The sequence below is a fragment of the Falco naumanni genome, chromosome 4 (assembly GCF_017639655.2).
Source record: "Falco naumanni isolate bFalNau1 chromosome 4, bFalNau1.pat, whole genome shotgun sequence".
NCBI lineage: Eukaryota > Metazoa > Chordata > Aves > Falconiformes > Falconidae > Falco > Falco naumanni.
In genome coordinates, this window is record NC_054057.1 from 50,774,135 (window position 1) to 50,790,646 (window position 16,512).

Below are 16,512 nucleotides of genomic sequence, written 5' to 3' on the forward strand. Positions count from 1 at the left end.
CATCCACTACACAGACTGACATGATTAAATAAACTCTGTTGTTGTTCTTTCCCTTAAATTTAATACATAGAATATCACACCTTCATTTGAGCCAAATTGTAAAAAAAAACAACACAGCAACCAAACAAAAACAAACCCACACAAACAAAAATCTCAGTTAGCTCATGCCTCTGTCAAGCAGGCAGTATTTGTTTACTTTATGGAAAGGAATGCAGAACAGCATTCCCACTAATACCTTCCCTGTCAGAGTCATAATAAAAGTATTTTGGTTTATTCATATTCCTGGGTTACTACTATTCCAAATTCAAACTTAGGAACTATCAAAAATCAATCTTCAGCTTTAAAGGAAGGGGGGCAGGGGGGGCCTACAGCAAAATAAACAGGCTGTTTCTTTGTATTTCTTCATGATTTTATCATTCATGTATGAACACACAAAAGCCAATATAAAGCTCCACAGGCCTGAATACAATCTGAAACACTGTTAACATCCACAGCAGTCTCCGAAGACAGCACTTACAAGCAAGACAGTCTGCTGGCCCTGAAGCTTTACTGGGCGTATTTAATTACTTAAGGTTTATTTCATTTCTTCACATAGAAAACACTCATAAAAAAGTTACAGAAGTTCCCCGAGCAGCAGTGTATGATCGTACCTGTCCTTCCAACATGTCTCTCTGCAGTCCTGCCCGTTCTTGCTCGGAACTGTTGGTTCTTCGGATTGAAAGACTGTGTGATTTACGCTTCTGCTTTGCTTGGCGAGCAGATGCACAACTTCCACTTTCTATTGGCATTACTTCAAAACAACAGCTTCACGGAGGCTCCTATGATAAACTAAGGAGAAGCATTACATTTACAAATTGCTTTGCAAACTAATCAGAGTTTAACATACTTTTTTCTCAAAATAGAAATATTTAATTCTACTAAATTTTGGTGTTGTTTGGGTTGTCATTAAAAGGAAGGGTTTCCTATTACTTACAGCTATTCTTCAAACAACATTAAGTTCAAAAACATGTATGCATGTATGTAAATAAAGTGGAATCACTTCTGCATTACTTATTCATTAGCTAACAAACCTCCACAAAAAGAAAACAACTTCCACTACCTTGCCCATTCTGGAGAGCGCTAGCAGAGACAGCCCCAAATGCTTCCAGGAAACAACTATTACGCATACTATATTCCACCAAAATGCATGCAAAATTAAAACCCAGCTGGAAAATGAAAGCAAACAGACATGATAATTTAGGGACACTGTCAGGTTAAAAATGTAGTATGCAAGATTAAGTGTTAGTATACAAAATTTAATGGATGTGCTTGTCGACACATAAGCAGAAATTAATTTTAATGACGAAAGTTCTGAAAACTACTTTCCACAATTTTTGGCAGCTCACAGTTTCACTTTCTTGGTAGTAAAAGTGCCTATGAACTTACAAGAACAGTAGAAGTGCACCTGACATACCAGGCTGTTGCTGTTAATTTTTGTCAGCTTGTTAAAGCCAAATAAGCATTTTTAATATCCCTAAGAGCACCTGACAGTATCACCAATTAATATTACCATGCATGATATACTGCTTTCCCCTGTTTAAGAAAAATCAAATTATGTTTGATTTCTTGCATAGATGTGGAGAATATGTACTTTACTGTCAAAATCTTATTTTTAAAAAACATTTAATTACTAGATTTTTTTTTAAACCAGATATTCAACAGATTTTATTTTATTTTCATGGGGTACCAGTTGTTAAACATTTCAAATGTTTTTGAAAGTTTTTGAGTAATCAAACCTATCACGAACATTGAGAACAAAATAAAAATTCATTCTCCAGCATAAATGATTTCTGAAACAATTACAACTTAAAATAGCTGCAATAGTCTGCAGAGAAATAGGAGAGCAGAGTTGGCAAAGCTAACAAGGCAACTGAGCTTCCTTTTAAATAAGTTGATCACAGAAAACTTACAGCAAACCCAGGGCCATTTCCAATTTAAGATCCACCGGCACACTAGATCTCAAGCTAGGAATGAGCACCATCACTATCAACAAGACTAGGCATTAACCAGTTCAGTGGTTTTGACATGGTATTTTCAGCTTTTTAACATATCATAAAGCCAAGGAAACCAAAGAAAGCATACCTTGCTAAAAACACAGTATGTGCCATAAATAATAACAACTTTAAATTTGCTTTGTTTTTTATGTCATGAAAATATGCACAGATACATAAATTTATATCAAAATGAGACAGATTTAGTTAGGGATTTGATGCCCATCTATCCTCAAATTTTCTCATTAAAAAACCTGGTATTTTAATTAGCTTTTGGAACAGATGATTTCCAGTAACCTGACACCAATTCCATAGTGAATCTAAAATAAAATTCAGGTTGCACCTGTATCTTTTACTGCACTGAAATGATTTTGTTCATTTCCTCTGGACTCAGCACAGTCCTCCCCTGCACCTAATCCCAGCAGAGCTTTTTATGTGTGATTAATCAGTAGTAACTAATTAGCTATATTCACAAATTAAAAAACTAAATTAACTACCATTGGGCAGTTTCTTCTTTGACTGGATATCTTTTTTCACTGTGGCTAGATTCCTCTACCACAGAAAGACAGGATGAAATTAAAAAAAACCCATCCCATAAACAAATTATTGCCAGTTTTCTGGGCTTCACTAAGTATCTTCCTATTCTTGGACATATGGTCAAGAATTAGGAACAGGTTTTCAGTGCTCACCACATTTCTGTTTCTTTCCAAAACTTGATCATATCCCAAACACATTTATATTCTCTTCTCTTCCACCCTCCTTCCTACCTCCCTTGAGAGCCACTCTTTCAATGGCTCAGTTTACTATTTCTGCAGTACTCAGGATTAATTTTTAAGGCCCAAAGCACCAAACTGTGTGCACACACATAGACAGCTATACATACACAGTTACATATCATGACATAAACCACTTAACACCATTTCAATTAAGCTCTGTGGGAAAAAAAATAATCTAATTTCTTATTCCTGCCAGATACGGCTCCTGAGCTGTACACAAATATGTTAATATTGTTTATGCCTTAGCAGGCATTGTTTTAACTATGTTAACTTCCATTTGCCCTCTGGTGCCAAACTACTTCATCTTAGAGGACTTTACCAAGAAATACCCTTTTCTGGATGGCTTTATAAAATCATGTAATGATTTAGGTTGGAAGGGACATTTAAAGGTCATCTAGTCCAACTCCTCTGCAATAAGTAGAGTCATCTTCAACTAGATCAAGTTGCTCAGAGCCCTGTCCAACCTGACCTTGAATGTTGTTTCCAAGGATGAGGCATCTACAGCCTCTTCAGGCAACCTGTTCCAGTGTTTCACCACCCACATCATAAAAATTTCTTCCTTATATCTAATCTAAATCTACCCTCTTTTAGTTTCAAACCATTATCCCTTGTTCTGTCACTACAGGCCCTCGTAAAAAGTCTCTCTCCCTCTTTCTTAAAAGCCCCCTTTAATTATTGAAAGGCCACAACAGGGTATTCTCCAGAGACAGCTCTTCCAGGCTAAACAACCCCAACTCTCTCAGTCCCTCTTCATAGCAGAGGTGTTCGAGCCCTCTGATCGTTTTTGTGGCCCTTTTCCGGAGTCGCTCCAAAAGGTCCATATCTTTCTCACACTGCCTTTCTTGGACTGCACATTCTCAGCTTTGTGGGCTGCAAGCACACATTGCTGCATCATGTCAGATGTTTCATCCACCAGTATCTCCAAGTCTTCCTCTGCACAAATGCTCTCAACCCATCTATCCTCTAGTCTGTACTGACACTGGGGATCACCCCATCCAAGGCGCAGGACCTTGCACTTGGCCTTGTTGAACTTCATGAGGTTCACGGGGGCCTACTCCTCAAGCCTGTCAAGGTCCCTCTGGATGGTATTCCTTCCCTCAAGAGAATCAACCGCACCACTCAGTACCAGTACGTACAGATTTGGGAGCTATACATTCTAGCATATAGAATTTAAAGGGACACAGTCAAATGGGTGAGATTACATGTTTACATACTGAAATTCTCACATCGACTACATAAAAGTTTCTACTGTCACAGCTCATAAGCAAACAGAAAAGATGAGGTAAGAAGGACCTCCGTTACTGTATTTATTTGGTAGCAGCACTTCATCTGCAGCCAGTGTCACTGACCGTGACTGCGTTCTCCTCATGCACCAGCATGACCACATCACTCATGCACTGTACTGGAGAGAGCAAGCATGCACGCTCGTCCCCAGGCTCTGCAAGAGGGCACACACAGCCATAGCAAAGCTGAAACCAAAGAGGCCACAAGCAGTCATGTGCACACAGAGGATAGGAAGGAGAAGCCAAAGGGGATGAGCTTCACTGCCTTTAATATTGTTCTGAATTCCACCAAATAGCCTGACAAACTTTCCAGTAAGGGAGCAATAACTAAAAGTTTTTAGAACCAGGATGTAAATTCAGGTTTTAAAAGTGACAGTGTCCCTTTAAATATTAACTTTGCTTTGACAATTTCAGATTTATTTTGATGCTAATTGCAACAGTAAGAAGCTGTAGATTTTTCAAGCGTAGATTTCACAAAACAGATCCTTGGCAATATGATGCTAAAAAAATAAATAAATAAGGTGCTCATTTCTAGCAGTTACCTGATTCCCCTTATTATGTAAGGTTTTCAAACAATGAAAATTACCTGTCCAGAATATCAGTGTCATGTTACATATCCTATGAAAACCATATTAAATATTGATTAGTGAAACATTCAGTAGTATACAAACCAGTCAAAGTCTTTCACAGTTTTGACAATTTTGTAGTTAAAACACACCAGACAACAGGGAAGGGGGGTGAGGGAAAACATCAAAACAAGTCAAGGCTAAGCACCAAATCCCAGTCAAAGTAAGAAAAAAGACTTCAAAATAACCCATTATATACTGTTAGTCAGATGTACCTAATCATAACTTTTGAGTGCTACAAATGGGTTCTGAAAAGATAAATTCACTTTCCTTCTACTTAGTAATACTACAAGATGAAAAATTACAAAGTAAAGAACTCTTGTTCCCTGAACCAAATGAAGCTGAATTCACAAAAGCTAAAAATCAGCAATCAAGAGTAAAAAAAAAAAGCTAAACAAAAGTACTTTCTGACAAAAAACAAGCAAAAAACCCCACAGAAAATGGGGGGAAATGTTGTATCACTAAACAATATTTATTAAGGGGGGCAATTCACAAGTACTGCAGTATTAAAAAGTGAGCTTATGAAACATATTGAGCTATTCTGCTCAACCATTTTGGAAAATGCTGCTTTTGCATAGTGTTCTTCACACAGCGATCCATCAAAGCCTCAGGAGAATGGTACCAAATGAATTTCTGACAAATTCAATCAGCATAAGTAGGGGAGAAAAAGATGTCCTAGAAAACATCTAGACCACAGGTGATTACAACTTTCTAAATGCAAAGATACTTCAATATTTCAAGTACTTTAATTAAACTCGCAGCATATTTTAGAGTGTGTTAAATTAAAGTTCTGCCACCTACCTTTCTGTGACAGGTGTTACCATGAATTCAGTCACAGGAAATATTTCATCAGAGTAACAGTAAAGAGCAGATGTGTAACCAAGTGCTGTTTTATTTAGCTACAACAAAGAAATGGCACTAAACAGAAGTGCGCACACTGGTCTTACTAGACTTAAAAATTCACTGCAGCTATCAACTAATTCTACTTGCCTACTACTTCTACTCTTGAACACAGAACAAGCAGACTGCTGAAAGGAAAGAATTCCTGGAGTATGCATGCTGCTGAAGCCAGGAAGAAAATCTGTTTTAAGAAGTGTCAGGCACAGACAGAACGGCTACAGTATTGCATTTCCTTTTTTGTTCATACAAGACAACACAGAAGTCTGTAAAGGGAAAAGCATCAGGAAGTTTCAGCAACATCTCATCCAAGATTTCCCTGCTCCATTTTGTTTAGAGTTTCACAATAGTAATACTTACTATTTAAAGGATTGTATTACAAAAAAAATAAATAAGCAAAGAACACAGAAATTTTTTTACTGTATTTGCTCTTAAATGTCTTAGCCTCAGGTCTCTCATTTTCAAACACAGTTTAGAACAAAATTTCAGTGTATACTACCTAAGAAACGAACGCTTTTTACAATAGTAATTATTCTGTGCAACATTAAAAACTTAAGATACAAAGATGCCAATTAACATGGGTGAGGGGGTTTGGGGTTTTGATCTTTTGGTTTAGGTTGGGGATTTTTCCACAAGGCAGAGAGGGAAAGGCAAAAAAATAAGAGAATGATTACAGTTATTACCTTCTTACTTACACATAACTCAATTTGACAGTATTACTCATGAGTTAAGGGAATTTAAGTACCAATGTTCGCCTCTACAATCTTTATTAATATGCAAAGAAACTGGATTTAAAAGAGCAAAACTTCCATTTTGAGGTCTTCAGTGAACAATTTGTTTCAAAGATGCTGTACATTCAAATTCCATTAATTCAATGCAAGCTCCAAGCATACAGCACACCTGAGAAAGACCAGGCTAAACAGACTTCTTTGTAAGAGTAGTTGTTTTGCTAAAGATAAATATTTAGGAAACAAAATCATCCCAGATCATGACAGAGGATGCTAGAACCACTGTCAAGTGTGCTCAACCCTTATGAAATCTCACTCAAGCACTACAACATTAATTCTTCTTCTAAATTTAGTGCAGCATACTTCAAACAAAACTGGATGTTCCTCGAAATGTAAAAGGGGAAAGCATCCACCACTGAAAAGGTCGCAACCTCCCTTCAACAGAAAGCATAGTAAAAAACTGTACCAATGAATTTGAAGTATGTTATACATCTGGAAATCGACAATAAAAGCTTTAACGCATTACTAAGTACCTACTCTGACCAGGCTTCTAGCATCAACATCCAAGTGTAAGCCAGCCCAGTTTTGCTGCTAGCAAGCTTTTATCTTGCTAATTCAACCATGACAGCAAATGCTGCAATCACATCAAAATGCAGTGCAGACTTAGCCTGCCAAACAGTCTCTACTAAAGCAAGAAATTGTACTCTCAACCAGACAGACTCATTTTGACTAACATTAAACAATAATAAATATCAAACTTGGATGGGGGTTTGGTTTTTTTAATTTATAATATAGAAAAAACCTGCCTGGGTCCACTAATAATCACGAGACCAAGACCTGTTAAGTGAACTTGCTGATGTCCTGAAAGTATACAACTCCTTCGAGATCTGTGCTACCTACGCTCGCTGAGTGTGCTCACAGTTTCAACCAGTTTAAATGGTACAGGGTACAATATAACCTTACATTTAACACTAGTTAATTACCTATGAGTATATATCGTACTTTGTTTTATCAACAGGTATTGGTTAGCTGACTTTACTGAGGAATTCAAAAGACAGAATCAGGTCCTGCTAGATTACTGCTGGTTAAATGCTAAAATATGTTTGAAGGCTACTCTATTTCCTTAGCTGTTTCACGGACATTTTAGCTCCCATTCCTGTATGAGCAAATCTCCAATAGCCTAGAAGTAGTCTAGATGCATGTGCAGGTATGTATGCAAATAGAAAACCTGAGGGTGAAGAATCCAAAAGACGTTTAAGAGCAAAGGCAGTTTAACCAGGTATTTGTTTAAGGAAACACCGCACCATATTCAGAGGCCAGAATCTTATTGTGCTAGTCTAAACAAACAATATGTAAGTACTTATTATGAAGTACCAGACAAATTGCAATTATGCTTTTATGTAAGCAGAGTGACCTCTAATATCATTGCTCTTCATTTGGGAATATATTATTTGCTAATAAATTAGCATTTTCTACTGCTTCAAACACCAACAAAAGCAAGCAACTTTGACACTAACTATAATACATTTAGCAAGCTTTTCCAACACACCAATAAATAAACTTTGTACAGCACATTCTTGAAGCATTTCCTCATATGGCCTACCACAGAGAACTTACCAAACTTTCCAATAGCACATGTAACAGCACTGCAAGTACCTAGTCCTATCATCCTGAAACACTAAGACAGTCTCAAAACAGTCAGTAGGTATTACTCAAGGAAATAACAAACCACTCTGGCTTGTAAGAACACCATCGCAATTCTCATCCATTCCTCAGTACTAACAAACTCTCCACCACAGGGGTTTGAAGCAGTGGCCTCCAAAACAAGGCCCTCACCCTGACCTTCAATCCACAAAACAAGCTACTAGTCTTAGCTCCAAGACTTAAAAATTCCATGACAAAAAACCATTCCAATCTCATCTCAAACACGTAACTTAACTTCTCCTTACTTGATGCATACTAGTACTGGCTTGCAGTTTCTGGATTTTGTAGAAGCAAGCTCTTCTTTCAAGACACTATCACCACACTCACAATATTTCTCCCATGACTGTACCAACATTCTCAAGCACTTCAGTCCATACAAGACCGCATCCTTTAAACAAGTCCTAAATTTAAAAGAAAGATGGTGGAAGGGCATATCTACATTAAAGAGTCTCATCTTAGAAAGAGTCACCCTTAGATTTAGCATGATAAACTAGTTTAGGGACAAATGTACACATAAACAACAGGCAAAAAAAAAAAAAAAAAAAAGAAACCAAACATTACAGTGGCCTCTGCCTTAAATTCTGATGTTTGGTGCAGGCAACTTTTCTTAAAATAACTGCCCCAGTCCATAACACACAAAGCTACACCTTAAAGTTATTACAAGACACGTTAGGGCCGACACACGCACACACAAGATTTTATCTAATGTAAACTATTCATTAGAAAACATACTTGAGTATTGACGTTACCAGCTCACTTTCAAAAACATCACATCAGAAACGCCAACAGCAGGCTTGCTTGGAAAAGTTTCCAAAATTTGCTTCAGGATAATGATACTACTGTGATGTTGCAAAATGGGTGCCTGAACAATAGACGTTTGTATAATTTCAAGGTGTACTCAATGACACTGAATCGTTTCAAAGAAGCTGTTCCACCAGTTCTTTACGTAAACCTTCCATGAATTATTGTTATAGGAAGCATACTTTAAACCTCTATAACAAAACAAACTTGGACAAGCTGGAAGATGTAACAAGAGGGATAAAAAACACATGTAGAAGTTTCTCTTTTTTTTTTTTTGCAAACACCAGTATGTTCTTGAACAGTTCAAGGCTTAACTTGACAAGTTTTCCTTGTCTTTGCATAAGCAGTCTTTTAATTTTCTTCTATAACTGGAACCTAATATCTACTCAACCTCTGAATACATTAAGCATACTAATTCTTCCCTCAAGTTTGTCTTCACTGTTTTTAGCTCAGTAAGAGAAATACTGCAGAGAGAAATGGCTCCCTTACAGACGTAACTTTTACCCATCTCAGATGGTTCCAAGTCATCCTCCTGCTGCAGAAGGCCAGATCCACCCTGCTGTCCACAGACAGCACCTCCCCGCCTCACACACTCGTGCCCCCCCAGACGGAATCTGGGCATTTCATGTTTACTCCATTTGTACAGATATCAGAGGAACTGGACTTAACCTGTACGCTAATGAGGTATGACACTTGGCTTGTCCTCAGGACATGCAGCAGCACACCAACAAAGTTGGCGAGCAGAGCCTCCTCAGCAGGCACCCTGGGTTCCACTAGCTGCACACCTGGAACCATCCCCACGGCCTCGGGGTGGAAGTGTTAGGGAGGGAAAAAAAGATGAAAAAACCCAAAACAACCTTCACCTAAGACAAGAGGAAGAAGGGCTCGTTTGCGGTTATTTCGGTTTTCTAGAAAGAACGTGCAAGTCATTTCACGCGGAAACAGACGGGAATGGGACGGGTTGGGAGGGGGCGCCGAGGCCGGAGCCCCGCGTTCCGCCACGGGCCTGGCGAGCGGCGGCACCGCGCAGGTCGCGCCCGCTGCCCCCGCCGCCGCGCTGCCCCCGAGACCCCCGGCCCGGCCCTGCCCCGCCCCTGCGGCTCCCCCCGCACCGGCCCGGGCCGCGCCGCGCCGCACCCCTCAGGGAGCCGCCGCCACCCGCAGCGGGGGGACGCGCCGGGCGGGAAGATGGCGGAGGGTCTGCGCCCCGCTGAGGGGCGCGGCGAAGGGGGGCACGGCGGCCGCCCGCACTCACCTGTCAGCCACAGCCGGGGCGGCGGGCGGGAAGGGGCAGGGCCGCAGGCGGCGCGGGAGGGTAAGGGGGACGGGGAGGAGGAGGAGGAAAAGAAGGGCAGGAGGGGCAACGGCGGCAGCGAGGAGCCCAGCGCCGCGCTCCGGCAGCGGCGCGCCCGGCGGGTGAGGAGCCCTGGCGGCCACATCCGGCGGCGGGCGGAAGCGGCGCACGGCCCCCGCTCGCCGCTATGGCGACGGGCCGGGCTGTGGGCGGCCGCTCCAGGCCCCTCTCCCGCCCGGTGGCCGCAGCCGCGGGTGGTTTCGGCCCGGAGGCCCGGAAATGCCAGCGGCACCCGGGTACGGGCCGCCGCCGGACGGCTCGCTTGGCGTGGCGGCGTGAGCCCCGGTGGGGCGGTGGCAGGGGTGCCGGCGCCGTGCCGCTACCGGGCGTGTGCGGCCTTTGGCCTGTGGTGCGGTCGCGAACAGGGGACCGGCACGCGAACTCCCCCGGCCGCAGGCCCGGGTATGCTGCGAGGGACGGGGCAAACGGCCCCGCGCCCACGGCCCCACGCCTCAGCGCTTAGCCCAGCGTCCCCCAGGTTGCACCAACATCAACACCTAGGGCTTGATTTAACGCCGATATTCAAACATCTGAATTGCATTGCAGCCAAACTGATGCCCGAGTGGATGGCTGTGGACTGGCAAGGGAGATGGAACTCCCCTGAAACACACTGGAATTCCTTATTTTCTAATACAGAATGGCTGGAAAATACTGAGTCCAGACTTGCTGACTGCATCTGCAGATGATAGGAGAGAAGCAGTGAATCAAAGCTAACCACTACATTTGCAAGTAGGCTGTTCACTTTGAAGCTTACAACACATAATTGAAATGTGATTAATTCCTTTGCTGATTAACACTTAGAAGAAACCTTCACCTAAAACTCTCATTCATTGTAGCAGACTGTGAAAGTCAAAAGAGGCCTTTGCCTAATTATTTTCTCTCTTCCTGCAGATTATCTGGCTGCCTTAGAAGAGATCTGTGGAAAGGCCAGAAGAACATGTGCCTCAGTGAGGGCTGAAAATATTACATTTTCTTTTCATGTGCTTCCCAGCTACAATTATGCCGGCTGCTCTTTCGTCTTCTTTTTCCTTTTTACCTCCTCCTGTGCAGTCATGTCTTAATTGCAGCTGTATTAACACCGACAAAAATGGTGTGTTTTACCTATTTACTAGCATCTTTTCCATTGCTGGAGGTCATTCTACAAGATAAACACCCTAACTGGTTGAGAACTTCCCATAATTTTAACCTATTCCCTTCTTCAAAGCCACCAAAAAGAGAAAAGTAAGCAAAATGAATGGCTAAATGGCTTTAAGGAGAGGAAATGGGGGAAGACAGAACAGGCAAAAGATGGACGAGAGCTGGAACAGAGTTGTCTAGCAGGAAGCCTGAACAGAACCTGGCCAAATGCAACTGTTTGATGCTTTAAATTCTCTTCATAGTTGGTGCAGTTGCAGTTATCTCAGCCATCTTAGCCAAGCCACAACTCAAGTCCTCAGCTATTCAGTTCCCAACCAAACATTTTTTAAAGCCTCATTATTCCTACCAAAATTACTTCATCCAAATATAATTCTACTGTACCATAACAACTTTAGCGATAAGTATGAAGAAAAAAAATGTCCAGCGAGGGCACAATGATCTGCATTTGAGGTTTGCCTGGGAAAACAGGCGGCAACTTATCCTCTGGAGAAGTTCACTCTTTAGCAGCAGGGGGAAAAACAGACGTGACCATTTTATTCCTGAAGAAATGAAAAATACTGTAATAAGTAAAGACAGGGGCTTACACAACTTTTTCGATGATGCAGGGTGGCTCTGACCTGAAAATTAACAGGCCTTGCATGGATGCAGTTGCTTTCTAATGAGAAAAGAACAGGAAGCAGCCCATTGTCACTCTAGCCCTGTTACCAGTTTGGTTTTGTCATGGCACTACAACAGTAGCAGCCACTGTGTAATATAAGAACAAAAGACTGCACCTGCTTTTTCACAAACTACTTGTTTTAAAATGAGACACAGATAGCAATACAGGAGCCTAGGGGAACAGTGCAGTACGAGTTGGTATCATATCTAACTAGCAATACTAGTTAGCATCTGCTCTCGTGAGACTCCACCTGGAGTACTGCATTCAGCTCTGGGGCCTCAAACGTAAGAACATAGACCTGTTGGAGTGAGTCCAGGGCAGGGCCACAAAGATGATCAGAGGGCTGAAGCACCTCTCCCATGTGAGGACAGGCTGAGAGAGTTGGGGTTGTTCAGCCTGGGGAAGAGAGAAGGCTCCGGGGAGACCTTCCAGTACCTAAAGGGGCCTGCAAGAAAGCTGGAGAAGGGCGTTTTACAAGGACAAGTAGCAATAGGACAAGGGGTGGGGGGTGAGGTGGCTTTAAACTGAAAGAGGGTAGGTTCAGATTAGATATAAGGAAGAAATTCTTCACTTGGAGGGTGGCAAGGCACTGGCAGAGGTTGCCCAGAGAAGCTGTGGGTGCCCCGTCCCTGGCAGTGCTCAAGGCCAGGCTGGACAGGGCTGGGAGCAACCTGGTCTAGTGGCAGGTGTCCCTGCTCATGGCGGGGGCAGTGGAACTAGGTGATCTTTACTGTCCCTTCCAACCCAAACCATTCTGTGACTATCAACAGCTAAGAAGCTTTTTTAATACATATTGCAGTAAACAGACTGGCAAAAGTTAGGTTAACCTGGACATCACCTTCCAGACCTACTTCTGCATATGTGGCTGGCTGGACTTGAGAGGACAAGATACAAGCCTTAGGAAACCAGCAACAGAATAATAGTTGAATCTCCTAAATTAAGATTTTCCAAACCTGTAAAAGTAGCAGGAAAAGGCAGAGCATCCTGTCCAGAGAAAGAAAGAAAAAGACAAACAGATCTAAAGGAGAAAAGGGCTCAAGGGTTATTTCTTCCTTCATACAGGAAACCTCCTAGTAACTCCTTCCTAAAAGAGTTGTTTCCTATATCATTAATCATCACCTTATGCTGTACAAAAACATTTGGAAGCCATCCATCATAGCATTCTTTCCATTATGCTTGAGATAGCAAAACTGAATGCAAATACAAGATCCTACTTATATATATTTAGCATACATGTATTACATTTTTACTACAAAGCCATCTGTCTTTGAAGGAAGCTGAAGCAAACCCACTTTCCTGAAATAGGCCTTTTAAGAGAGAAGGGTCAAGTGAACAACAGCAGATTAGTTAGGACTGGGAGGTATTTACCTCCCAATTCAGATAAAACCTGGGCTGTTGTTTGCTCTGTACATAAGTGGATCACTTAGATAAATGTTTTCTGAAGAGCTATGACTCCAGGGCAGGAGCAGACTTCTGAGAAGGATTCTTCAAGGAGACCAGGAACACGGATAGCTCTATTGCTGAGAAGGGTGAACTGGAAGTCTTAAACATTAGAGCCAGTGAACGCGAAGCTTAAAAAGAGGCAGGCTGGATTTGAAGGGTGCAAAGAAACCCTTAATTTTCCTTGGCAAAGCTGAAAACAGAGGAGAGGCATATCTCAAGAGTCTATGCGTTCTAGGCTGGGGTCAAATCCCAAGTTTGTTCAGCATTTGCTTCATCCTGTGGTTTACTGTGCACTTGTTTAACTTGCTGGAGAATTAAGATGTTTTCCTCCAGTTTGGTGGGGGTTGCATTTCCCTTTATCTTAGTAGATAGCAAAATTCTGTCAGTGATTTGCAGCTAGTTGGATTTTCAAGGGAAATGAGAAGCTTCCCAGTGGTGCCAAGAAACTGCTTTTCCCTTGTTAGCAGAGCGTTTGGAAAGTCAGCAGACTTCAGGAGATGCATAAATTAAATGAAGTCTCAAGGGCATGTGTATGTCACTTCAGGCATGTTTCTATTTATGTGGGGAGGAGTAAAGTTCTGAGGTTTCAGTGAAATGCATACCATTACAAAAATGAGGATGTTTTATTTTCAACACAAATTGCTTCTTTGAAGGTACAGGGCAAGTCTGGAAGGGCACACGAGGAAAGATGATACAGGTGACATAAAACACCTAATCCTGAAAGTGTCTCTAGTTAAAGTCTTGGGAGGTCTCTCCCTTGTCTGTTTTGTGAAAAGGGTTTACTTTGTCTCTCTCATCCTTTTTGGCTGCTTTTTACCTCTCATTTACCTGACAGTCCCACTAGGACTTGTCAGATGTGGTGCTCACCAACATTGCTCCAGGTGAAATGCTTTGTTTCTCTGCTCAAGACGGGAACTATAGTTGTTTCTGAGCATCAGGTTTTAAAGTGCTGATATAGAAGTTCTCAACAGTTACCACTAGGAAAAAAAATCTCTTTTCTCCATTATCTATAGAGACATTTTTCTGGTATCCCTCCACCGTGCAGCCTGAACATCACTGTGTAGACCTGCTCATTGGTGTATGTCACCGATCAGCTGTGCCCCACCCATGTACAGACACTATCTCTCTCTTTTAGGGCAGAAGTTTCTGTTGCAACAGAGCTTCTCTCTCAGGAAGGGTTGGTTAACTCTGTCTTCATATGAAATGCTGGTTTGCATGTCCATCTCAGTAGTTAAGAGCATTTTTGATAGATTTGTGTAGCTTGTAATTGGTTACATTAGGAGAATAATAGAAGAAAAATTTGATAAGATTTTTTTCACGTGGAACAATGAAACTAGCAAGTGATCAATATGGTAAAGGATGTCCTCAGTATTTCTGCAAAGCTCAATTTCCCGTTACTGTGTTTTCATGCTTAACAGCGACTCAGGATAAAAAGTAATCTGTGTACATTTCAGTCCTTTCTGAGAGTGCTTATTAATTATTATTAATGTTCCTGTGATAATACAACATTTGTAGTATATTAATGAATAACAATATTAACATTAATGTTCTTACGTTGTGTTTTCTATAGTTAAAGGGATACGCAGCATCTGGCACATTCTCATACTTTTTTTTTTTTTTAATTTTTGATGCTCTCTGCTGGTTTCAAGTGGCTTCTACTCAAACCATCTTCTGCCCTTACTCTCCCTTCATCAAGCTCTGCACAGAGGAACCCTTGTAAGATACCCGTCTTTTAAGATACACATGGTTAGTCTGAACATTTTGTTCTGCTACTGGGATCTCTAAATGGCCATCTGTCCTGTTCATAGGAAAAATCAGAACAAACCAGACTGAAATGCTGGAACATGAGTTGATAGGCAATCAGAAAGAATAATGCCTCACAAGACAACACATGAAATGTCATTTCTAGGCCTTTTATAGAATCAAAACATAAATCCAAATCTGTGGAAAGGCAATAAAACAGCAAAATAAGTCTTGCTCAGAAGGTACTCAACTACGGTGAAGTTTCTACAGAGGCTGGTATTGAAGCTCCTCTGCCTTTAGGCTGGGTGTCTGTGCCTATCTGGAACTACCCTATCTGAGCAGCTCATCTTGACATCTCGCCTACACTTGATTCCTGTCCAGAAACCAGGTATTTCATTCTGTGTCCCGTAAGAACTCAATGAGTTAGGCAATTCCAGAGCTTGAGTAATACAGGAACTGTTTTCAACAAACTAGCTGTCAGTGAAGGAGACAACTCACCAGTACGCCCCACCTCAACAAGTGCCACAGGTTGTCATCTGTACGGCACAGACTTAACCTCTTGAATTCAAGGGATTCTACTATGGAGCAAACAAAAAAATCAAAGATTGCACGCTACAGAGGCTGCCATAAAGCCCTGCAACTCTACAGTCTGGTGGTTATGGCATCTACCTGAAAGAATGCTCCCAGAACTGATCAGAAAGGCAGTCCAGGAATGGTTTGCCACAAACACAAGAACATTTGTAGGAGCTGGCGCTTTGGTGCGGTCCTTTGGTTTTTACGGGTGGGTGAAAAGCCAGTAAGTGGTGCTTCAAGTTAGAAATACTCAAACCTCCTTATTATAAAACAAACAAAAAAACAACAAAAAAAACCCCAAACCCACCGTATTTCACCTTTACGAGTCACAGCAAGAGGCTCGCTGCCCAGACGAAGGCCTGCAGGCCGCTCTCCTGCTGTGCCCGGCCCAGCCTGTACCACACTGATCAACACGCACCCTCGCCCCAGCCTGGCGAACCTGCCCGTCAGCCTTGGCGCAGGTTCCACCGAGCGGCTGCACACCCGGCACATCCCCCGCAGCCATCGGGCCCTGACGCTGCCTCATGGGCGGCTGGTGACGAGCCCCCAGCCCACCACCACCCGCACCTCCGCCCGCTGTCCAGCCTGCCGGAAATAGCCGTGCCCCGCTGGGCGGGGCCGCGAGTCATGCGGCGTCCCCCTTCCCATTGGCTAGCCCGCCGTTAGCCCCTCTCCGTATTGGTCAGTGCCTCTACTTAGCTGTGTTGCGGTTGGCTGCGCCCGACGCTTTTCCCCTCTGTTATTGCTAGCCCCGCCTCC

At 42.3% G+C, this 16,512-nt stretch overlaps 1 protein-coding gene and 1 long non-coding RNA gene across 3 annotated transcripts in view; one reads left to right on the top strand and one right to left on the bottom strand.

Annotated features, from left to right (window-relative positions):
* WDR37 (WD repeat domain 37) overlaps positions 1-10,285 on the bottom strand; it is a 45,804-nt gene extending 35,519 nt beyond the window's left edge. The window contains exons 1-3 of one of the 2 annotated variants that reach the window (XM_040590840.1): positions 10,101-10,285; positions 4,676-4,707; positions 651-828 (exon numbers count right to left, since the gene is read on the bottom strand). In XM_040590840.1, coding sequence (XP_040446774.1) covers positions 651-788 — 138 coding nt within the window. In that variant the 5' untranslated portion in view covers positions 789-828; positions 4,676-4,707; positions 10,101-10,285. The remainder of the gene's footprint in view (positions 1-650; positions 829-4,675; positions 4,708-10,100) is intronic. The other variant, XM_040590841.1, reaches the window with a different exon arrangement.
* A 75-nt stretch (positions 10,286-10,360) lies between these two features.
* On the top strand, positions 10,361-11,178 carry LOC121087433. Its single transcript, XR_005827603.1, has 2 exons — positions 10,361-10,928; positions 11,091-11,178. It is a non-coding gene; the product is annotated as an uncharacterized LOC121087433 (long non-coding RNA).
* Positions 11,179-16,512: the final 5,334 nt, after the last annotated feature.